This window comes from Myotis nattereri (genome assembly GCF_964212035.1).
Source record: "Myotis nattereri genome assembly, chromosome: 18".
Taxonomy (NCBI): domain Eukaryota; kingdom Metazoa; phylum Chordata; class Mammalia; order Chiroptera; family Vespertilionidae; genus Myotis; species Myotis nattereri.
Window position 1 is genome coordinate 12,165,249 of NC_138093.1, and position 16,332 is coordinate 12,181,580.

At 41.5% G+C, this 16,332-nt stretch overlaps 1 protein-coding gene across 1 annotated transcript; it reads right to left on the minus strand.

The window, feature by feature from the left end:
- Window positions 1–6,301: 6,301 nt before the first annotated feature.
- On the minus strand, window positions 6,302–6,673 carry LOC308533745 (uncharacterized protein; the record flags this gene model as incomplete). The annotated part of the gene is made up of 1 exon (XM_081111844.1): window positions 6,302–6,673. One exon carries the CDS (start codon window positions 6,671–6,673, stop codon window positions 6,302–6,304), a length of 372 nt encoding a protein of 123 aa, XP_080967970.1.
- Window positions 6,674–16,332: the final 9,659 nt, after the last annotated feature.

Here is a 16,332-nt window from a genome sequence, read left to right on the forward strand (position 1 = left end):
CTTTAAGGAATCCCCACCCAGGATTTCACAGTGCATTCAGAGTCAAGGACAGCATTTTTGGGCGACATTCAGAGTTCTGTGTGGTATGACTCTGAACAATTTCTGTTTTGCTTTCCAAGAGGAACTGACATATTAGCTGCATGGCAAACATGTCTCTCCCTACCCTACTCCCATGCCTTGTTGCCTGATATTTCCTTTCTGAGACAATTCAAGTCCCACTTGCTCCATTATACTTTATGTGACACGTGTTGCAAATGAGATATTAATAAACACTTTAACAACACATCTTGTGCCCTCTTCTTATTCCCCATCACCAACTACTGCAAGGCTGTGCACATATGGGTAGTTAATAGATTTTTTAAAATCCTTTCACTGCGTTAGCATTGACTTTACAGTTTACAAATAGTTATTCCTTATGAGCTATGTCATCCTCCTCAGGGACCACATTGTGAGACAGGCACAGAGAGGTATGATGGACACATCACCCTGAAGAAGCAGATCTGTCACTCTCTCAGCAGGCATTGCATTAGCTCAGGTTGTACCAATGGGTTCAGTTATGTGGGTGTGGCCAGGACACACATGCCTAGGCTCACACAGGAGCCCAGCTTCTGATTCCTAGAATGATGGGGTGAAGAGGTCATCTGGTCCATGCCTCTGCCTTCAGGCAAAGCAGCACCGAACTATCAATCTGCTTGGACTTAAGTGATGAATCAGCAGTGTGGCTATACCCATAGGATTTGGACTGAAATCTCATACATTTTCATTTAAGATGGGTGTTGGACTGACCTTTGGCCTTGGATATTAGTTATCAATTTCTTTGAAACCATTTAAGAAATATTTTTGACTATCAAAGGCTTTCTAAGGTCAACTATTCATCCTAGGGGTCCGTCTCTACATTGTCATTTTCTCATCTCAGGAGACTGGGGTGGGGGAGGCACAGCTGAGATCTTATAAGAAGTAACTCAGACCAAATTAATTTTCTTCTGTGTGTTTCCACTCTCCTTTCTGAGCTAAAAATTAACCCTCTTACAAATTTTAGGGTTATTTTTCTTCCCAGCAAATCTTTCTTTTAATTATGAAATATGAAAAATTACCCTAAAATAAATAGGAAATATAAATGAATGTTGACTAATAATTAAGTAGGAGAAAGTATTTTAAGAATGGTACAAACCCCATAGTATATAGAGAAATGAATTGATAAATTAAACTACATATGAATTAAATTTTATGTAGTATAAAGTATCACATATAAAGCAAAAAGACAAATCAACTAGAGAAAAACAAACACATGCTTATTAAGGAAATGCCATATCTAGTACATAAAGCTATCTTACAAATCCAAAAATAAATAATCATACAAAAAACATAATGGACAAAGGACATGGGTCTCTCTCTCTCTGTCTCTCTCTCTCTTTTCTTCTCTATCTCTTCCCCTCACATACACACACATTCACACCATGTTTTAGAGTTCTTCAGAGAAACAGAGCCAATAAGACATATGCCCATATAGGCAGATGTCTATTTTAAGGATTTGTTTCACACAGTTGTGGGAGGGGGCACGTTCAAAACCTACAGAGCGAGCTGGCAGGCTGGAGACTCAGGGGAGAGTTGATGTTACACCTTCACTCCCACGGCAGGCTGGAGGCAGAATTCCTTCTTCTTCAGTGCCTCAGTCTTCACTTAAAGTTTCAACTCATTGAATGGTGCCCACCCACATTTGGAGTATGTTTGCTTTGCTCAAAGTCTACTGGCTTAAATGTTAACCATATCTGAAAATATATTTTCACAGCTACAAGTAGGCTGGTGTTTAACTTAAAATCCTTCCTTCTTTTCAGTTGGGTCAAGTTTCTTAGCTTTCAAAATCTCCGTTTTCCAGCTAATGAAAAGAAAATGGGATTCTACCAAGTCTCCTATCTACCTACTCCAGGACTTCTGTGAGGAACAAATGAGATGAGGCATGGGAAAATGCTTTAAGTTAACACATAAAATTTACCATCACAGTTCACCTTTTGTCAGTTTGATACCAATAAGCCTTAAAATCACATTTAATCTCCAAATAAAAACTGACAAGGTCACACTTCCAGTTACCATGATAAAATTATCCTGAGTATAATTTTATACTCAGAAGAGGTTGTGAAGTCCTTAAACCTAGTGGCCTGTTGCACGTATTTGTGCACATTGAAAGGAAATTAATTAGAAGAAATATTTTAATATTTCTATTCACCCTTTCTCTATAATAGAAGTGTGTCAACCAAATTCACGATTGACAATGACAGATCGAAACACATACGTGTGATTGGCACCAGTGAGAGCTTTATATGTATCACACATGCATGAGTCAACTTAACCTTTTTATAGATATAGAATAAACTTGCTTCATTAGACCTGCTTTCTGATTTAGCTAAACTTTTCCTGCCCAGTGAAGCAGCACCCCAATCTCTCTTTCAGGTAATTGTCAGCAGCACAGGAGTAAATATCAACACAAAGCAGATTATTATTGTAGATCGCGCAGGGAGAACAAAGAGTAAAATTTTTAACTGCAGCAGTGTTTGACTATATTCTGAGCAGTGAGAAAACCTGAAGTCATTTTCAAGGTCCACCATTTCTTCCTTCTTTTCAGTTGGGTCAAGTTTCTTAGCTTTCAAAATCTCCGTTTTCCAGCTAATGAAAAGAAAATGGGATTCTACCAAGTCTCCTACCTACCTACTCCAGGACTTCTGTGAGGAACAAATGAGATGAGGCATGGGAAAATGCTTCACAGACATTTGGATAAAGTGTGAAATGTTTGTACCTGGCTATAAAGCAAGTGGTGTTCCTTGGCTGAAGTAACTGCAAGGAGGCTAGTTGCTAGGGAGAGGAAGCTGGACGTCGCTATGTGATGTCATTACCTGGATAGACACTTAGCATATTAAGCTTTTTATATATATAGATACCCTGTAAATTGTACACTTTGATGTAAAGTTGAATAATACGTCAGTTCATCAGACAATGCAGCTTATGTTATATGATAAGAGAATAGGAATAGGGGGAAAAACAAATATACTTGAGATAAAAATACATACATATTCATAACAAAACAAGAAAGAGATTCTCATATTAATAACAGTCTTGGTTGTGGTTCTTTTTACCTGGCAGGTTGACCCAACATTCATTCCTAAAAGTTCTTGACAATTAATATTGGATTTGAGTTATAGTTTTCCATTGATTTTAATCACAGAACATGGTACTACTAAGAGGCATCTTAAGGATTCTTCTGTATTTCAGACATACTATTCCTCACCCACATTGTGAAATAGAAGTCCAATTTCCCCTTAGTAATCAAGATCAATTACTCCATCATGCACAGTAACTTCCTTCTTTGCCTGTTGATTCAGGCAAAGTGGCTTGTGGAGGATGCCAAAGTGGCCTGGTGGCAGTCTTAACTTCCAGTTCAATGGAATCATGTCTCCTGGTGGAAGCATTCCTCCCTTTAAACTAAGACCTTTAGACTAGCAGAGTGTAAGTTCACAGGGGTACAAAGCAAACATTTTGCTAGTAGATCACTAGGAGTAATAGTGAGTGGTGTTATTCCCATTTCCAGCTTCTGATTCCTAGACCTATACATTCTAGCTATAGAAGAAACAAAACCATATATTGGATGCTGATATAGGGTATATACAGGCTTCTGAAGAGCCTTGCCCAAACCCGGCATGATATTAGGACCTAGCAGAGCTTGTAACTAGATCTTTAAAACATCATTCCACTGTTTCATCAAGCCAGCTGCTTGAAGATGATGGGGAACATGGAAAAAACAGTGCCTGCCATGAGCAGGGACCCTTGCCACGCTTTATTTTTCAGAGAAACACAAAACTATCATCTATTTATCTACCTATCTATCTATAATCTATCTGAAAGGAATTGGTTCATAAAACTAAGAAGCCTGAGAAATGTCAAGTTGGAGAACCAGGAAATCTGGTGGTATGATTCGGTTCAAATCTGAACGCCTGAGAACAAGAGGAGCCAATGGAGTAGATTCTAGGTTTTGCATTCCAGATCTGGGGAAAGAACCACAGGGTGCAGTCAGCAGCTCTGGGGCCCACTCTGAGATGCACCTGAGGCAAAAGTCCATTGATTACCTGACCTCCATAACCGCCTATCTGACCAAATTGGGGACAAAAGTGACCAAAATTATGTTCTAGGACTTCTGGAATCAGTATCAATTCAAACCCAGTTATTCCCCCAAGTCTGATTATTTCCTTTGCCCCCCTGGATTGTTACCCTGGGAAAAAAACATACACAAAAAACAGAAAAAACAAACAAACAAATGAAATACCTGTAGGTCCCTTTGGAGAAGGCTGGGGGGAGGGGAATTAACAGCATAACTTTTTTTGGCAGTGTACTTGTGTCCTTCCTCACGGGAACCAGGACTCCCCTTCACTCGAGGAGTTCTGAGTCTGTAAACTGACTCAAGTCTGACACTTGATTGAGGGACCATAATTATCTCTTTTTATGATTCAGAGTTTTGTTCACTTGACTTAGAACTCTTCTATTTATACGTATCAAATAAGAACTTAGCAGACTTGCCATCTATTTCACTTCTACGAGAAACATGATCAACTAGCCAGAACCATAGCTCTCTCTCTGTCAGAATATTGAGATTAGTGCTTTGACTCTGCTGTTCATTGTAGTAGCCACGCCCACTTAGCTTTTGGTGATTAAGCACTACCACTTGCCCCAGCCATCCTGGGATCTAATTATCCTTATTGCATTAGGTTTCCCAATTCTATGACAACATATCTCAATGTAATTTCTGACTGCAGGGGAAAACAATCACAGAGCTCTTTGAGCTTTCTGGGGTACCCTCAAAAATAGAGTCCTCATGGTCATGGTAAAAGATGAGTCCTCTGAACCCTCTCAAGGTCAGGTGAGCAGATCTTAAATGACAACTCCACTCAAACATTTCAATAACCCTAATCCTTTTCGTGGCTCTTCCTATAGCATACCAAGGCAGTTCTGGCATTTCATCTTCATTTGGTGTAAGTCATCTCTGATCCATGGTTCAGCCAACCAACCAAACTGTTAGAGCCTTGTCTAAGCTGCAAGTTATACCATTAAGTTTAGAATACATGCATACTGGATCTATCTCAATGAATTTGGCCTGATCCAACATTATGTCTTCTCCAAAATTATACCACACACTTAATATCCATTCCACATGTATTATGGAATTCCTGGTTTTATGTCTGTATAAATTAGAAAAAGACATGCAGTTCTTTTGGAGTGTAATGCATCTATTCATGGATTACACTGTGTACCTCATTTTTAGGAACATACTGAGATTTGAGTACATTTATAAGTACAGAAGAAAAGACAGATGGAGAATTGGGTCCTGAAGAGAAACTGCTGTGTCATGCAACACAAATATTTCAGGAAAGGTCATTATCGTTTCCTGGGTTAATCTCCTCAAATGGGGGTGGAATGGATGCTTATTCTGGCAAAAAAAGATTTGGCAGAGCTTAGAAATTCAGCATCCCACCTTTGTCAAAATCTTTTCAAACATCTTGATTCTAATTTTCAGGATCCCAGGAATGGCACAACTAGACACCATATGAAGTTTCACATTGGGCTCTAAGGACACAGCACCACTTCTGTGGGGTCCCTACACACATGCATAACTGAATCCGGGCAAGAAGAAACATCAGACAAACACAAATTGGATATTCTACAGAAACAAACCACTCTTTAAAAATGTTAAGGGCTGGAAAGCAAAGAAAGCCTGGAGGACTTATACAGATATGAGGACACCAATGAATCATAGCAACTAAATGAACTATTGGATCCTGAATTAGATTCTGAACCAAAGAAAATGTGCTTTGCTATAAAGGACTTAGTGGCACAAGTGGCAACTTTGAACAAGGTCTGTAGATACTGAGGCCTAAAGGGAAGCAGGAATTGAGGACAGAGTAAGAGAAAAACAATGTAGGAATAAAACTCAGGCAAGGCAAGTGCAAATTCAGAATTCTCCTTTTATTGTTTCACATCAGGCTGTGTGCACACACATAGCTGCACAGGGGCACATGTCTGTGCTCTGGAGTTCCCAGAGCAGGCACACATATGAGCATACATCGAAAGAAGCTGGAAGGTGGGTTTGGGGGAGAGGTTTGGCTCCAGGAGGTCTGGGTACAGGGATCCTCTTCAGCAAAATTCAGAGGCTTCACCCAGACATCACAGGAGCAGGGCAGGCCCATCAGGAGGAACAGGAGAAGGAGGTGAGTGGCCATTGGCTACATCCCAGTCAGCTCTTCTTGGCTCAGAGTCCACTTCAGCAGCAGCCTCCAGAGGACTGACTACTGCCCCCTCCGCAGCAGCTGGAGCCCCCTCCAGAGCCCCCTCCGCAGCAGCTGGAGCCCCCTCCAGAGCCCCCTCCGCAGCAGCTGGAGCCCCCTGAGCTGCAGCAGTCAGAGCTTCTGTGTCTGAAGTGGTGAGACCTGCGGTGCCTGTGGTGGCTCAGGCAGCAGCCCCCACCCCCAGAGCTACAACAACCACCACCCCCAGAGCCACAGCATCCCCCAGAGCTGACACTGCAGCAGGAAGACACTGGAGGGCACTTGGGGGGACACTTAGGAGGGCATTTTGGGGTGCAGCACTTGGGAGGGCACTTGGGGACACACTGCTGGCTCTGTTGGCAGGACATCTCGGTGGGCAGGCAAGCGGGTGTTCAGGAGCTGAGGGAGAGTCAGACAGCAATCAGTCCCACATCAGAGACCACCCCTGCCCCTTCCTGTCCTTTCAACATCATTTCTACCAATCACATTGAAATACCCTGCTTCTGATCAATCTGGGAAAACAAATCCCTTCCTCTTTTATCATTTTCTACCTCAGCTCACCCTTTTAGAGTAGGAAGGGATCATCATCTGTTTTATCATTTGGAAAATTGAGTCCAAATGATGTTAAAAAGTGAAAAGCAATTTTTTCACTTATGCCATCCAAACACTGAAATTGAGTACAGAGACTAAGTTAGAACTGAAATATTTCCTTCATGAAGAAAAATGCCCTGTAAAAATAACCATAAAAGTCATTTCATATTGTAGACACTTGCCTGATCAACATAGAAACCGATCGCGGCGATTTCCTGGCTGGTTCACTTTATTCAACAGGAAGCTGATAGGTCCCTGGACTCACAGCCTAGGGCTCTGTTCTTTTCAGAAATACCACCTCCTACCTTATAGCTTAGCCTGGAGATTATTCAACTTCTGTGTTTCTTTCAACTCTGGAGTTTTAACATGCATTCCAAGCCCTGTCCTAAACCCGCATGTGTAATAATCCCCCCAAGTGCCTCTGATCTGCTCCTTGTTTTGAGAATCGCTGTCCCCAAATCATGCCTTGCAGAGGTTACAGTGATATCTTAAAGATACACTTTTATTCTGAAACCTCTCAGGGACCTCAGAGCAGCCAGAGATCTCCATCTCTCCTCCTGGGATTCTCACACAGCTGCAGGCCAGTTGGCCCCTCAGAGCATCTGGAGTCTTTGCTAGAACCTGTTGCTCTTGCAGTATTCCTGTCTGCTCCTGGCTCCATCCTTCCATGCCTGGTCTCTCTCTACTAATATAAACCCCAACCCCCAGGCCCTGCCTTGCCCTCCTGCTCTGGACTGAGCGACCCTCTGTGGAAGGACCTGGTCCATTCCCAATGGACACTTACCGAGTTCACAAGCAGCACAGGGTCTATCACCACCTCAGGAGGAAGTGAATGAAGGTTCCCTGGTCCAGAGGCCCTTTTATCTTGGCCTTGGGCTCTGCCCTAGCAAGTGAGACAGGGCCTGAGCATGATAGGATTGCCCCCTGCCGCCCACATGGTCCTGTGACAGGTGATCCTTGGCAGCTCCTCCATCACCTCCCTCCATGAAACTCAGGACATCCTCAACATCAATGCTTCCTTCTCCTTACAGCTGCCTGGCTGTCACACCTCATTCTTCGACTCTGGCCTCCGAAGCCCTCCTGTCCTATTACCTGGATGGCTTTGAACTAAGACTTAAAGAAGCTTCTAAATGCCCAGCTTGTGAAAATCACCTCACTTTTCTCATTCTCAGTTTCTTCAACTTTAAAAATCACTCTCAAAGGTGCCCTGAGGGTCAGCAGAATCATGGAAGGAAAATGTCTAGAGGAGGTCCTGTAACAAAGTAGACCTTCATAAGTGGATTATCCATCCATCCTAAATGGGGACACGTCTTTTTAATTCACAGCGATTTTCCAGGATAGGCGCATCTGATCTATAAACAGCCATTTTTTCAACTGAGATGTTTATGTATTTTCATATACCAGCATCACTGTAGAGAAGCTAGAGAGAGAACCAGCATGGACTTGTACAGTAGAAGAATTGGTTTCCCAAGGCTCTTACACAGGGGAAGAGCGTGAGCCTTGGATGAGAAGCAGAAAGGAGAAGAGTCAGAGGGTCAAGCCTGGAGCACATGTGGGGAGGATCCTGTGGAAATGATCCCCCACCTTGAGTGCAGGAGCCAGGAAGACCTTTCAGAACATGGGGCGGGTGGGAATCCGCAGGAATCTCTAGGGTTACTGCTTTGTTCCTACATGGACACGGGGAGCCTGAAGTCTTTTTATTATTTGAACATTTTTAGGAGATGAAGATAAAGACTAATGTTAATTTGTTATGGAGTAGGTACTTGTTCTATGTTTGGAGGGCAATAAGAAAACAAAACAAAACAAAAACTAACCCAATTACTTAAAAGGAGGCTAATCATACCTAAGGGTAATTATGGGAAGAAAGTCTCCCTCCAGAAGTGTCCAGAATAATTTTACAGAGTCTGGAATAAGATATGGATTGACTCAATAATACCTCTATCTAAGTCATATGGGCAAGGAGGACCTATATCTTGTGAATGTATATTTGTGTGCCATGTGAGTTTTTTTAACTGATTACATTTGAAAGATTATGAGTCTGTATAAATGCATATAAACATAGACAGATATATAGATATACAAATACACACACATACACAGATATAGAATCCAGCTTTTTACTATTGGCTGCATCAGATCTCTCAAGGTGCATGGCCTTCCCTTAAGTTCCACTGCCTTCCATCTGTGTATTTTCCCTTGGAGTCTCATCTTCATTGTGATGCAAACATGTTTTCTCTCCACTGTTGCCCCCTCCAGAAATCATAAGTCCTGACCTTTGAGGACTTCACAGTGCATTCAGAGTCAAGGCCAGCATTTTGGGGCGACATTCAGAGTTCTGTGCAGTATGACCCTGAACAATTTCTGTTTTGCTTCCCAAGAGGAACTGACATATTAGCTGTACTGCAAACATGGCTCTCCCTACCCTACTCCTATGCCTTATTGCCTGATGTTGCCTTTCTGAGACAATTCAAGTCCCACTTGCTCCATTATGCTTTATGTGAAATATTTTACAAATCAGATATTAATAACACTTTAACAACACAACTTGTGCCCTATTCTTATTTTCCATCAGCAACTACTGCAGACTATGCACATATGGGTAATTAATAGATTTTTAAAAATCCTTTCACTACATTAGCATTGACTTTAGAGTTTACAAATAGTTATTCCTTAGGAGCTATGTCATCCTCCACAGGGACCACATTGTGAGACAGGCACAGAGAGGTATGATGGACACATCACCCTGAAGAAGCAGATCTGTCACTCTCTCAGCAGGCATTGCATTAGCTCAGGTTGTACCAATGGGTTCAGTTATGTGGGTGTGGCCAGGACACACATGCTTAGGCTCACACAGGAGCGCAGCTTCTGATTCCTAGAATGATGGGGTGAAGAGGTCATCTGGTCCATGCCTCTGCCTTCAGGCAAAGCAGCACCCGAACTATCAATCTGCTTGGACTTAAGTGATGAATCAGCAGTGTGGCTATACCCATAGGATTTGGACTGAAATCTCATACATTTTCATTTAAGATGGGTGTTGGACTGACCTTTGGCCTTGGATATTGTTTATCAATGACTTTGAAACCATTTAAGAAATATTTTTGACTATCAAAGGCTTTCTAAGGTCAACTATTCATCCTAGGGGTCTATCTCTACATTGTCATTTTCTTATCTCAGGAAACTGGCGTGGGGGAGGCACAGCTGAGATCTTATATGAAGTAATTCAGACCAAATTAATTTTCTTCTGTGTGTTTCCACTCTCCTTTTCTGAGCTACAAAGTAACACTTCTACAAATTTTAGGGTTTTTTTCCTCCCAGCAAATCTTTTAATTATAAAATATGAAAAATTACCCTAAAATAAATAGAAAATATAAATGATTGTTTATTGATAATTAAGTAAAGTATTTTCAAATGGTACAAATCCCATGGTATATAGAGAAATGAATTGATAAATTAAACTACATATGAATTAAATTTTATATAGTATAAAGTATCACATATAAAGCAAAAGACAAATCAACTAGAGAAAAACAAACACATGCTTATTAAGGAATTGCCATCTCTAATACATAAGGCTATCTTACAAATCCAAAAATAAATAATCACATAAAAACATAATGGATAAAGGATACAGATCTCTCTCTCTCTCTCTCTCTCTCTCTCTCTCTCTCTCTCTCTCTTTCTCTCTCTCTCTCTCTCTCTCTCTCTCTCTCTCTCTCTCTTTTCTTCTTTCACTCTCCCCCTCACATACACACACATTCACACATTGTGTTAGAGTTCTTCAGAGAAACAGAGCCAATAAAACATATGCCCATATAGGCAGAGGTTTATTTTAAGGATTTGGCTCACACAGTTTTTGAGGGGGCAAGTTCAAATCTGCAGAGGAAGCTGGCAGGCTGGAAACTCAGGGGAGAGTTGATGTTACAGCTTGATTCTCAAGACTGGTGTTTAACTGAAAATCTGGGTAACATAGCCTAGCCAAGTTAACACATAAAATTAACCATCATAGCTCGCCTTTTGTCAATTTGATACCCATAGGCCTTAAAATCACATTTAATCTCTAAATAAAAACTGACAGGGTCACACTTCCAGTTACCATGATAAAATTATCCTGAGTATAATTTTATATTTCAGAAGAGGTTGTGAAGTCCTTAAACCTCATGGCCTGGTGCACGAATTTGTGCACATTGAAAGGAAATTAATTAGAAGAAATATTTTAATACTTCTATTCGCCCTGTCTCTCTAATAGAGGTGTCAACCACATTCATGATTGACAATTAGAGATTGAAACACATGCATATGATTGGTATCATACATGCATGAGTCAACTTAGCCTTTTTATAGATATAGAATAAACTTGCTTCATTAGACCTGCTTTTTGATTTAGCTAAACTTTTTCCAGCCCAGTGAAACACCCCAATCTCTCTTTCAGGTAATTGTGAGCAGCACAGCAGTAAATATCAACACAAAGCAGATTATTATTGTAGATCACGCAGGGAGAACAAAGGGTAAAATATTTAACGGCAGCAGTGTTTGACTATATTCTGTGTAGTGAGAAAACCTGAAGTCATTTCCAAGGTCCACCATAAATTACTTCTTTTCAGTCAGGTCGAGTTTCTTAGCTTTCTAAATCTACGTTTTCCAGGTAATGAAAAGAAAATAGGATTCCACTGAGTCTCCTATCTATCTACTCCAGGACTTCTATGAGGATCAAATGAGATGAGGCACAGGAAAATGCTTCACAGACATTTGGTTAAAGTGTGAAATTTTTGCACCTGGCTATAAAGCAAGTCGTGTTCCTTGGCTGAAGAAACTGCAAGGAAGCTAGTTGCTAGGGAGAGGAAGCCAGGCATTGCTATGTGATGTCATTACCTGGATAGACACTTAGCATATTCACCTTTTATAGATGATAGATAGATAGATAGATAGATAGATAGATAGATAGATAGATAGATACCCTGTAACTTATATACTTTGATTTAAAGTTGAATAATACTTAAGTTCATTAGACAATGCAGCTTATGTTATACTAGAGGCCTGGTGCATGAAATTTGTGCACTTGGGGGCGGCGGTCCCTCAGCCAAACTTGCACCCCCTCACAATCAAACATCCTTAGAACTGCCACAGAGGCAGAAAAGGCTCCCGCCACCACTACTGCACTCGCCAGCAGTGAGCCTGGCTTCTGGCTGAGCGGTAGCCTCCTGTGGGAGTGCACTGACTACAAGGGAGTAGCTCCTGCATTGAGCATCTTCCCCCTGGTGGTCAATGCATATCATAGAGACCGGTCATTCTGCCATTCAGTCGATTTGCATATTATCCTTTTATTATATAGGATGATAAGGGAATATGAATGGGGGGGGACTAAAATACTTGAGACACAAATACATACATATTCATAACAAAACAAGAAAGAGAGTCTCATATTAATTACAGTCCTGGCTGTGGTTCTTTTTACCTGGCAGGTTGACCCAACATTCATTCCTGAAAGTTCTTGACAATTAGTATTGGATTTGAGTTGTAGTTTTCCCTTGATTTTAATCACAGAACATGGTACTACTAAGAGACATCTTAAGGGATCTTCTGTATTCCAGACATGTTCTTCCTCACCCACATTGTGAAATAGAAGTCCAATTTCCCCTTAGTAATCAAGATCAATTACTCCATCATGCACAGTAACTTCCTTCTTTGCCTGTTGATTCAGGCAAAGTGGCTTGTGGAGGATGCCAAAGCGGCCTGGTGGCAGTCTTAACTTCCAGTTCAATGGAATCATGTCTCCTGGTGGAAGCATTCCTCCCTTTGGAACTAAGACCTTTAGACTAGCAGAGTGTAAGTTCACAGGGATACAAAGCAAACATTTTGCTAGTAGATCACTAGGAGTAATAGTGAGTGGTGTTATTCCCATTTCCAGCTTCTGATTCCTAGACCTATACATTCTAGCTATAGAAGAAATAAAACCATATATTGGATGCTGACATAGGGTATATACGGGCTTCTGAAGAGCCTTGCCCAAACCCGGCAAGATATTATGACCTAGCAGAGCTTGTAACTAGATCTTTAAAATATCATTCCACTGTTTCATCAAGCCAGCTGCTTGAAGATGAAGGGGAAACTGGAAGAACAGTGCATGCCATGAGCATGGCCCCTTGCCACACTTTATTTTTCAGAGAAACACAGAGTTATCATCTACCTATCTACCTACCTATCTATAATCTATCTGGAAGGAATTGGTTCATAAAATTAAGAAGCCTGAGAAATGTCAAGTTGGAGAACCAGGAAATCTGGTGGTATGATTCGGTTCAAATCTGAACGCCTGAGAACAAGTGGAGCCAATGGAGTAGATTCTAGGTTTTGCATTCCAGATCTGGGGAAAGAACCACAGGGTGCAGTCAGTAGCTCTGGGGCCCACTCTGAGATGCACCTGAGTCAAAACTCCATTGATTACCTGACCTCCATACCCCTATCTGACCAAATTGTGACAAAAGTGGACCAAAATTATGTTCTGTGTCTTTTGGAATCAGTATCAATTCAGACCCAGTTATTCCCCCAAGTCTGATTATTTCCTTTTACCTAGTGGATTGTTATCATGGGGAAAAACAAGCAAACAAACAAACAAACAAAACACGCCTGTAGGTTCCTTTAGAGAAGGTTGGGGGCGGGGAATTATCAGTATACCTTTTATTGGCAGAGTACTTGTGTCCTTCCTCACGGGGACCTGGACTCCCCTTCACTCAAGGAGTTCTAAGTCTGCAAACTGACTCAAATCTGACACTAGATTGAAGGACCTAATTATCTGTTTTTATGATTCAGGGTTTTGTTCACTTGACTTAGAACTCTTCTATTTATACGTAACAAACAAGAACTTAGCAGACTTGCCATCTATTTCACTTCTAAGAGAACCATGATCAACTAGCCCAGTGGTTCTCAACCTTCTGGCCCTTAAATACAGTTCCTCATGTTGTGACCCAACCATAAAATTATTTTCATTTCTACTTCATAACTATAATGTTGCTACTGTTATGAATCATAATGTAAATATCTGATATGCAGGATGGTCTTAGGTGACCCCTGTGAAAGGGTTGTTTGACCGCCAAAGGGGTCGTGACTCACAGGTGGAGAAAAACTGAACTAGCCAGAACCAATGCTCTCTCTGTGTCAGAATATTCTGATTAGTGCTTTGATTCTGCTGTTCATTGTAGTAGCCATGCCCACTTAGCTTTTGGTGATTAAGTACTACCACTTGCCCCAGCCATCCTGGGATCTAATTATCCTTATTGCATTAGGTTTCCCAATTCTGTGACAGCATATCTCAATGTAATTTCTGACTGCAGGGGAAAACAATCACAGAGCTCTTTGAGGATTCTGGGGTACCCTCAAAAATAGAGTCCTCACGGTCATGGTAAAAGATGAGTCCTCTGAACCCTCTCAAGGTCAGGTGAGCAGATCTTAAATGACAACTCCACTCAAACATTTCAACAACCCTAATCCTTTGCATCTCTTCCTATAATATACCAAGGCAGTTCTGGCATTTCATCTTCATTTGGTGAAGTCATCTCTGATCCATGGTTCAGCCAACCAACCAAACTGTTAGAGCCTTGTCTAAGCTGCAAGTGATAACATTAAGTTTAGAATACATGCATACTGGATCTATCTCAATGAATTTGGCCTGATCCAACATTATGTCTTCTCCAAAATTATACCACACACTTAATATCCATTCCATGAGTATTCCCTGGTTTTATGTTTGTATAAATTAGAAAAAGACATGCAGTTCTTTTGGAGTGTAAAGCATCTATTCATGGATTACACTGTGTACCTCATCTTTAGGAACATACTGAGATTTGAGTACATTTATAAGTCCAGAAGCAAAGAGAGACGATGGAGTGGGTCCTGAAGAGAAACTGCTGTGTCATGCAACACAAATATTTCAGGAAAGGTCATTTTAGTTTCCTAGGGTTAATCTCCTCAAATGTGTGTGTGTGTGGGGGGGGGGGGGTGCGGGGGGGAATGGCTGCTTATTCTGGCAAAAAAAGATTTGGCAGAATTTAGAAATTCAACATCCCACCTTTGTCAAAATCTTTTCAAACATCTTGATTCTAATTTTCAGGATCCCAGGAATGGGACAACTAGGCACCATCTGAAGTTTCATGTTGGGCTCTAAGGACACAGAACCACTTCTGAGGGGTCCCTGCACACATGCATAACCGAATCCGGGCAAGCAGAAGCATCAGACAAACCCAAATTGGACATTCTACAGAAACAAACCACTCTTGAAAAATGTTAAGGGCTGCAAGAAACCAGAAACACCAATCAGTAAGGATATATGCAACCATATGTTCATAGCAGCACAATTCACCATAGCTAAGATCTGGAAACAGCCTAAGTGCCCATCAGTAGATGAATGGATTAGAAAACTGTGGTACATCTACACGATGGAATACTATGCTGCTGTAAAAAAGAAGGAACTCTTACCATTTGCAAGGGCATGGATGGAACTGGAGAGCATTATGCTAAGTGAAATAAGCCAGTCAATGAAGGAAAAATACCACATGATCTCACTCATTCATGGATAATAGAGACCATTATAAACTTTTGAACAATAATAGATACAGAGGCAGAGCTGCCTCAAACAGATTGTCAAACTGCAGCGGGAAGGCCGGGGAGGGTTGGGGGGCAGGAGGGAGGGGGGTAAGAGATCAACTGAAGGACTTGTATGCATTCATATAAGCATAACCAATGGCCATAAGACACTGGGGGGTAAGGGAGACCAGGGGATTGTCAAGGGTGGGGGCGGGGGGAAAAGGACACATATGTAATACCCTTTGTAATACTTTAAGCAATAAAATAAAAAAAAGCTAAAACAAAATGTTGAGGGCTGGAAAGACAAAGAAAGCCTAGAGGACTTTTACAGATACGAGGAGACCAATGAATCATAGCAACTTAATGGAATATTGGATCCTGAATTAGATTCTGAACCAAAGACAATGTGCTTTGCTATAAAGGACTTCAGTGGCACAAGTGGCAACTTTGAACAAGGTCTGTAGATACTGAGGCCTTAGGGAAGCAGGAATTGAGGACAGAGTAGGAGAAAAAAAATGTAGGAATAAAACTCAGGCAAGGCAAGAGCAAATGCAGAATCATCCTTTTATTGTTTCACATCAGGCTGTGTGCACACATATAAACTGCACAAGGGCACATGTCTGTGCTCTGGAGTTCCCAGAGCAGGCACACATATGAGCATACATGGAAAGAAGTTGGGAGGTGGGTTTGGGGGAGAGGTTTGGGCTCCAGGACACCCGGGAACAGGGATCCTCTGCACCAGAATTCATAGGCCTCACCCAGACCTCTCAGCAGCAGGGCAGGCCCAGCAGGAGGAACAGGAGAAGGAGGTGGGTGGCCATTGGCTACACCCCAGTCAGCTCTTCTTGGCTCAGAGTCCACT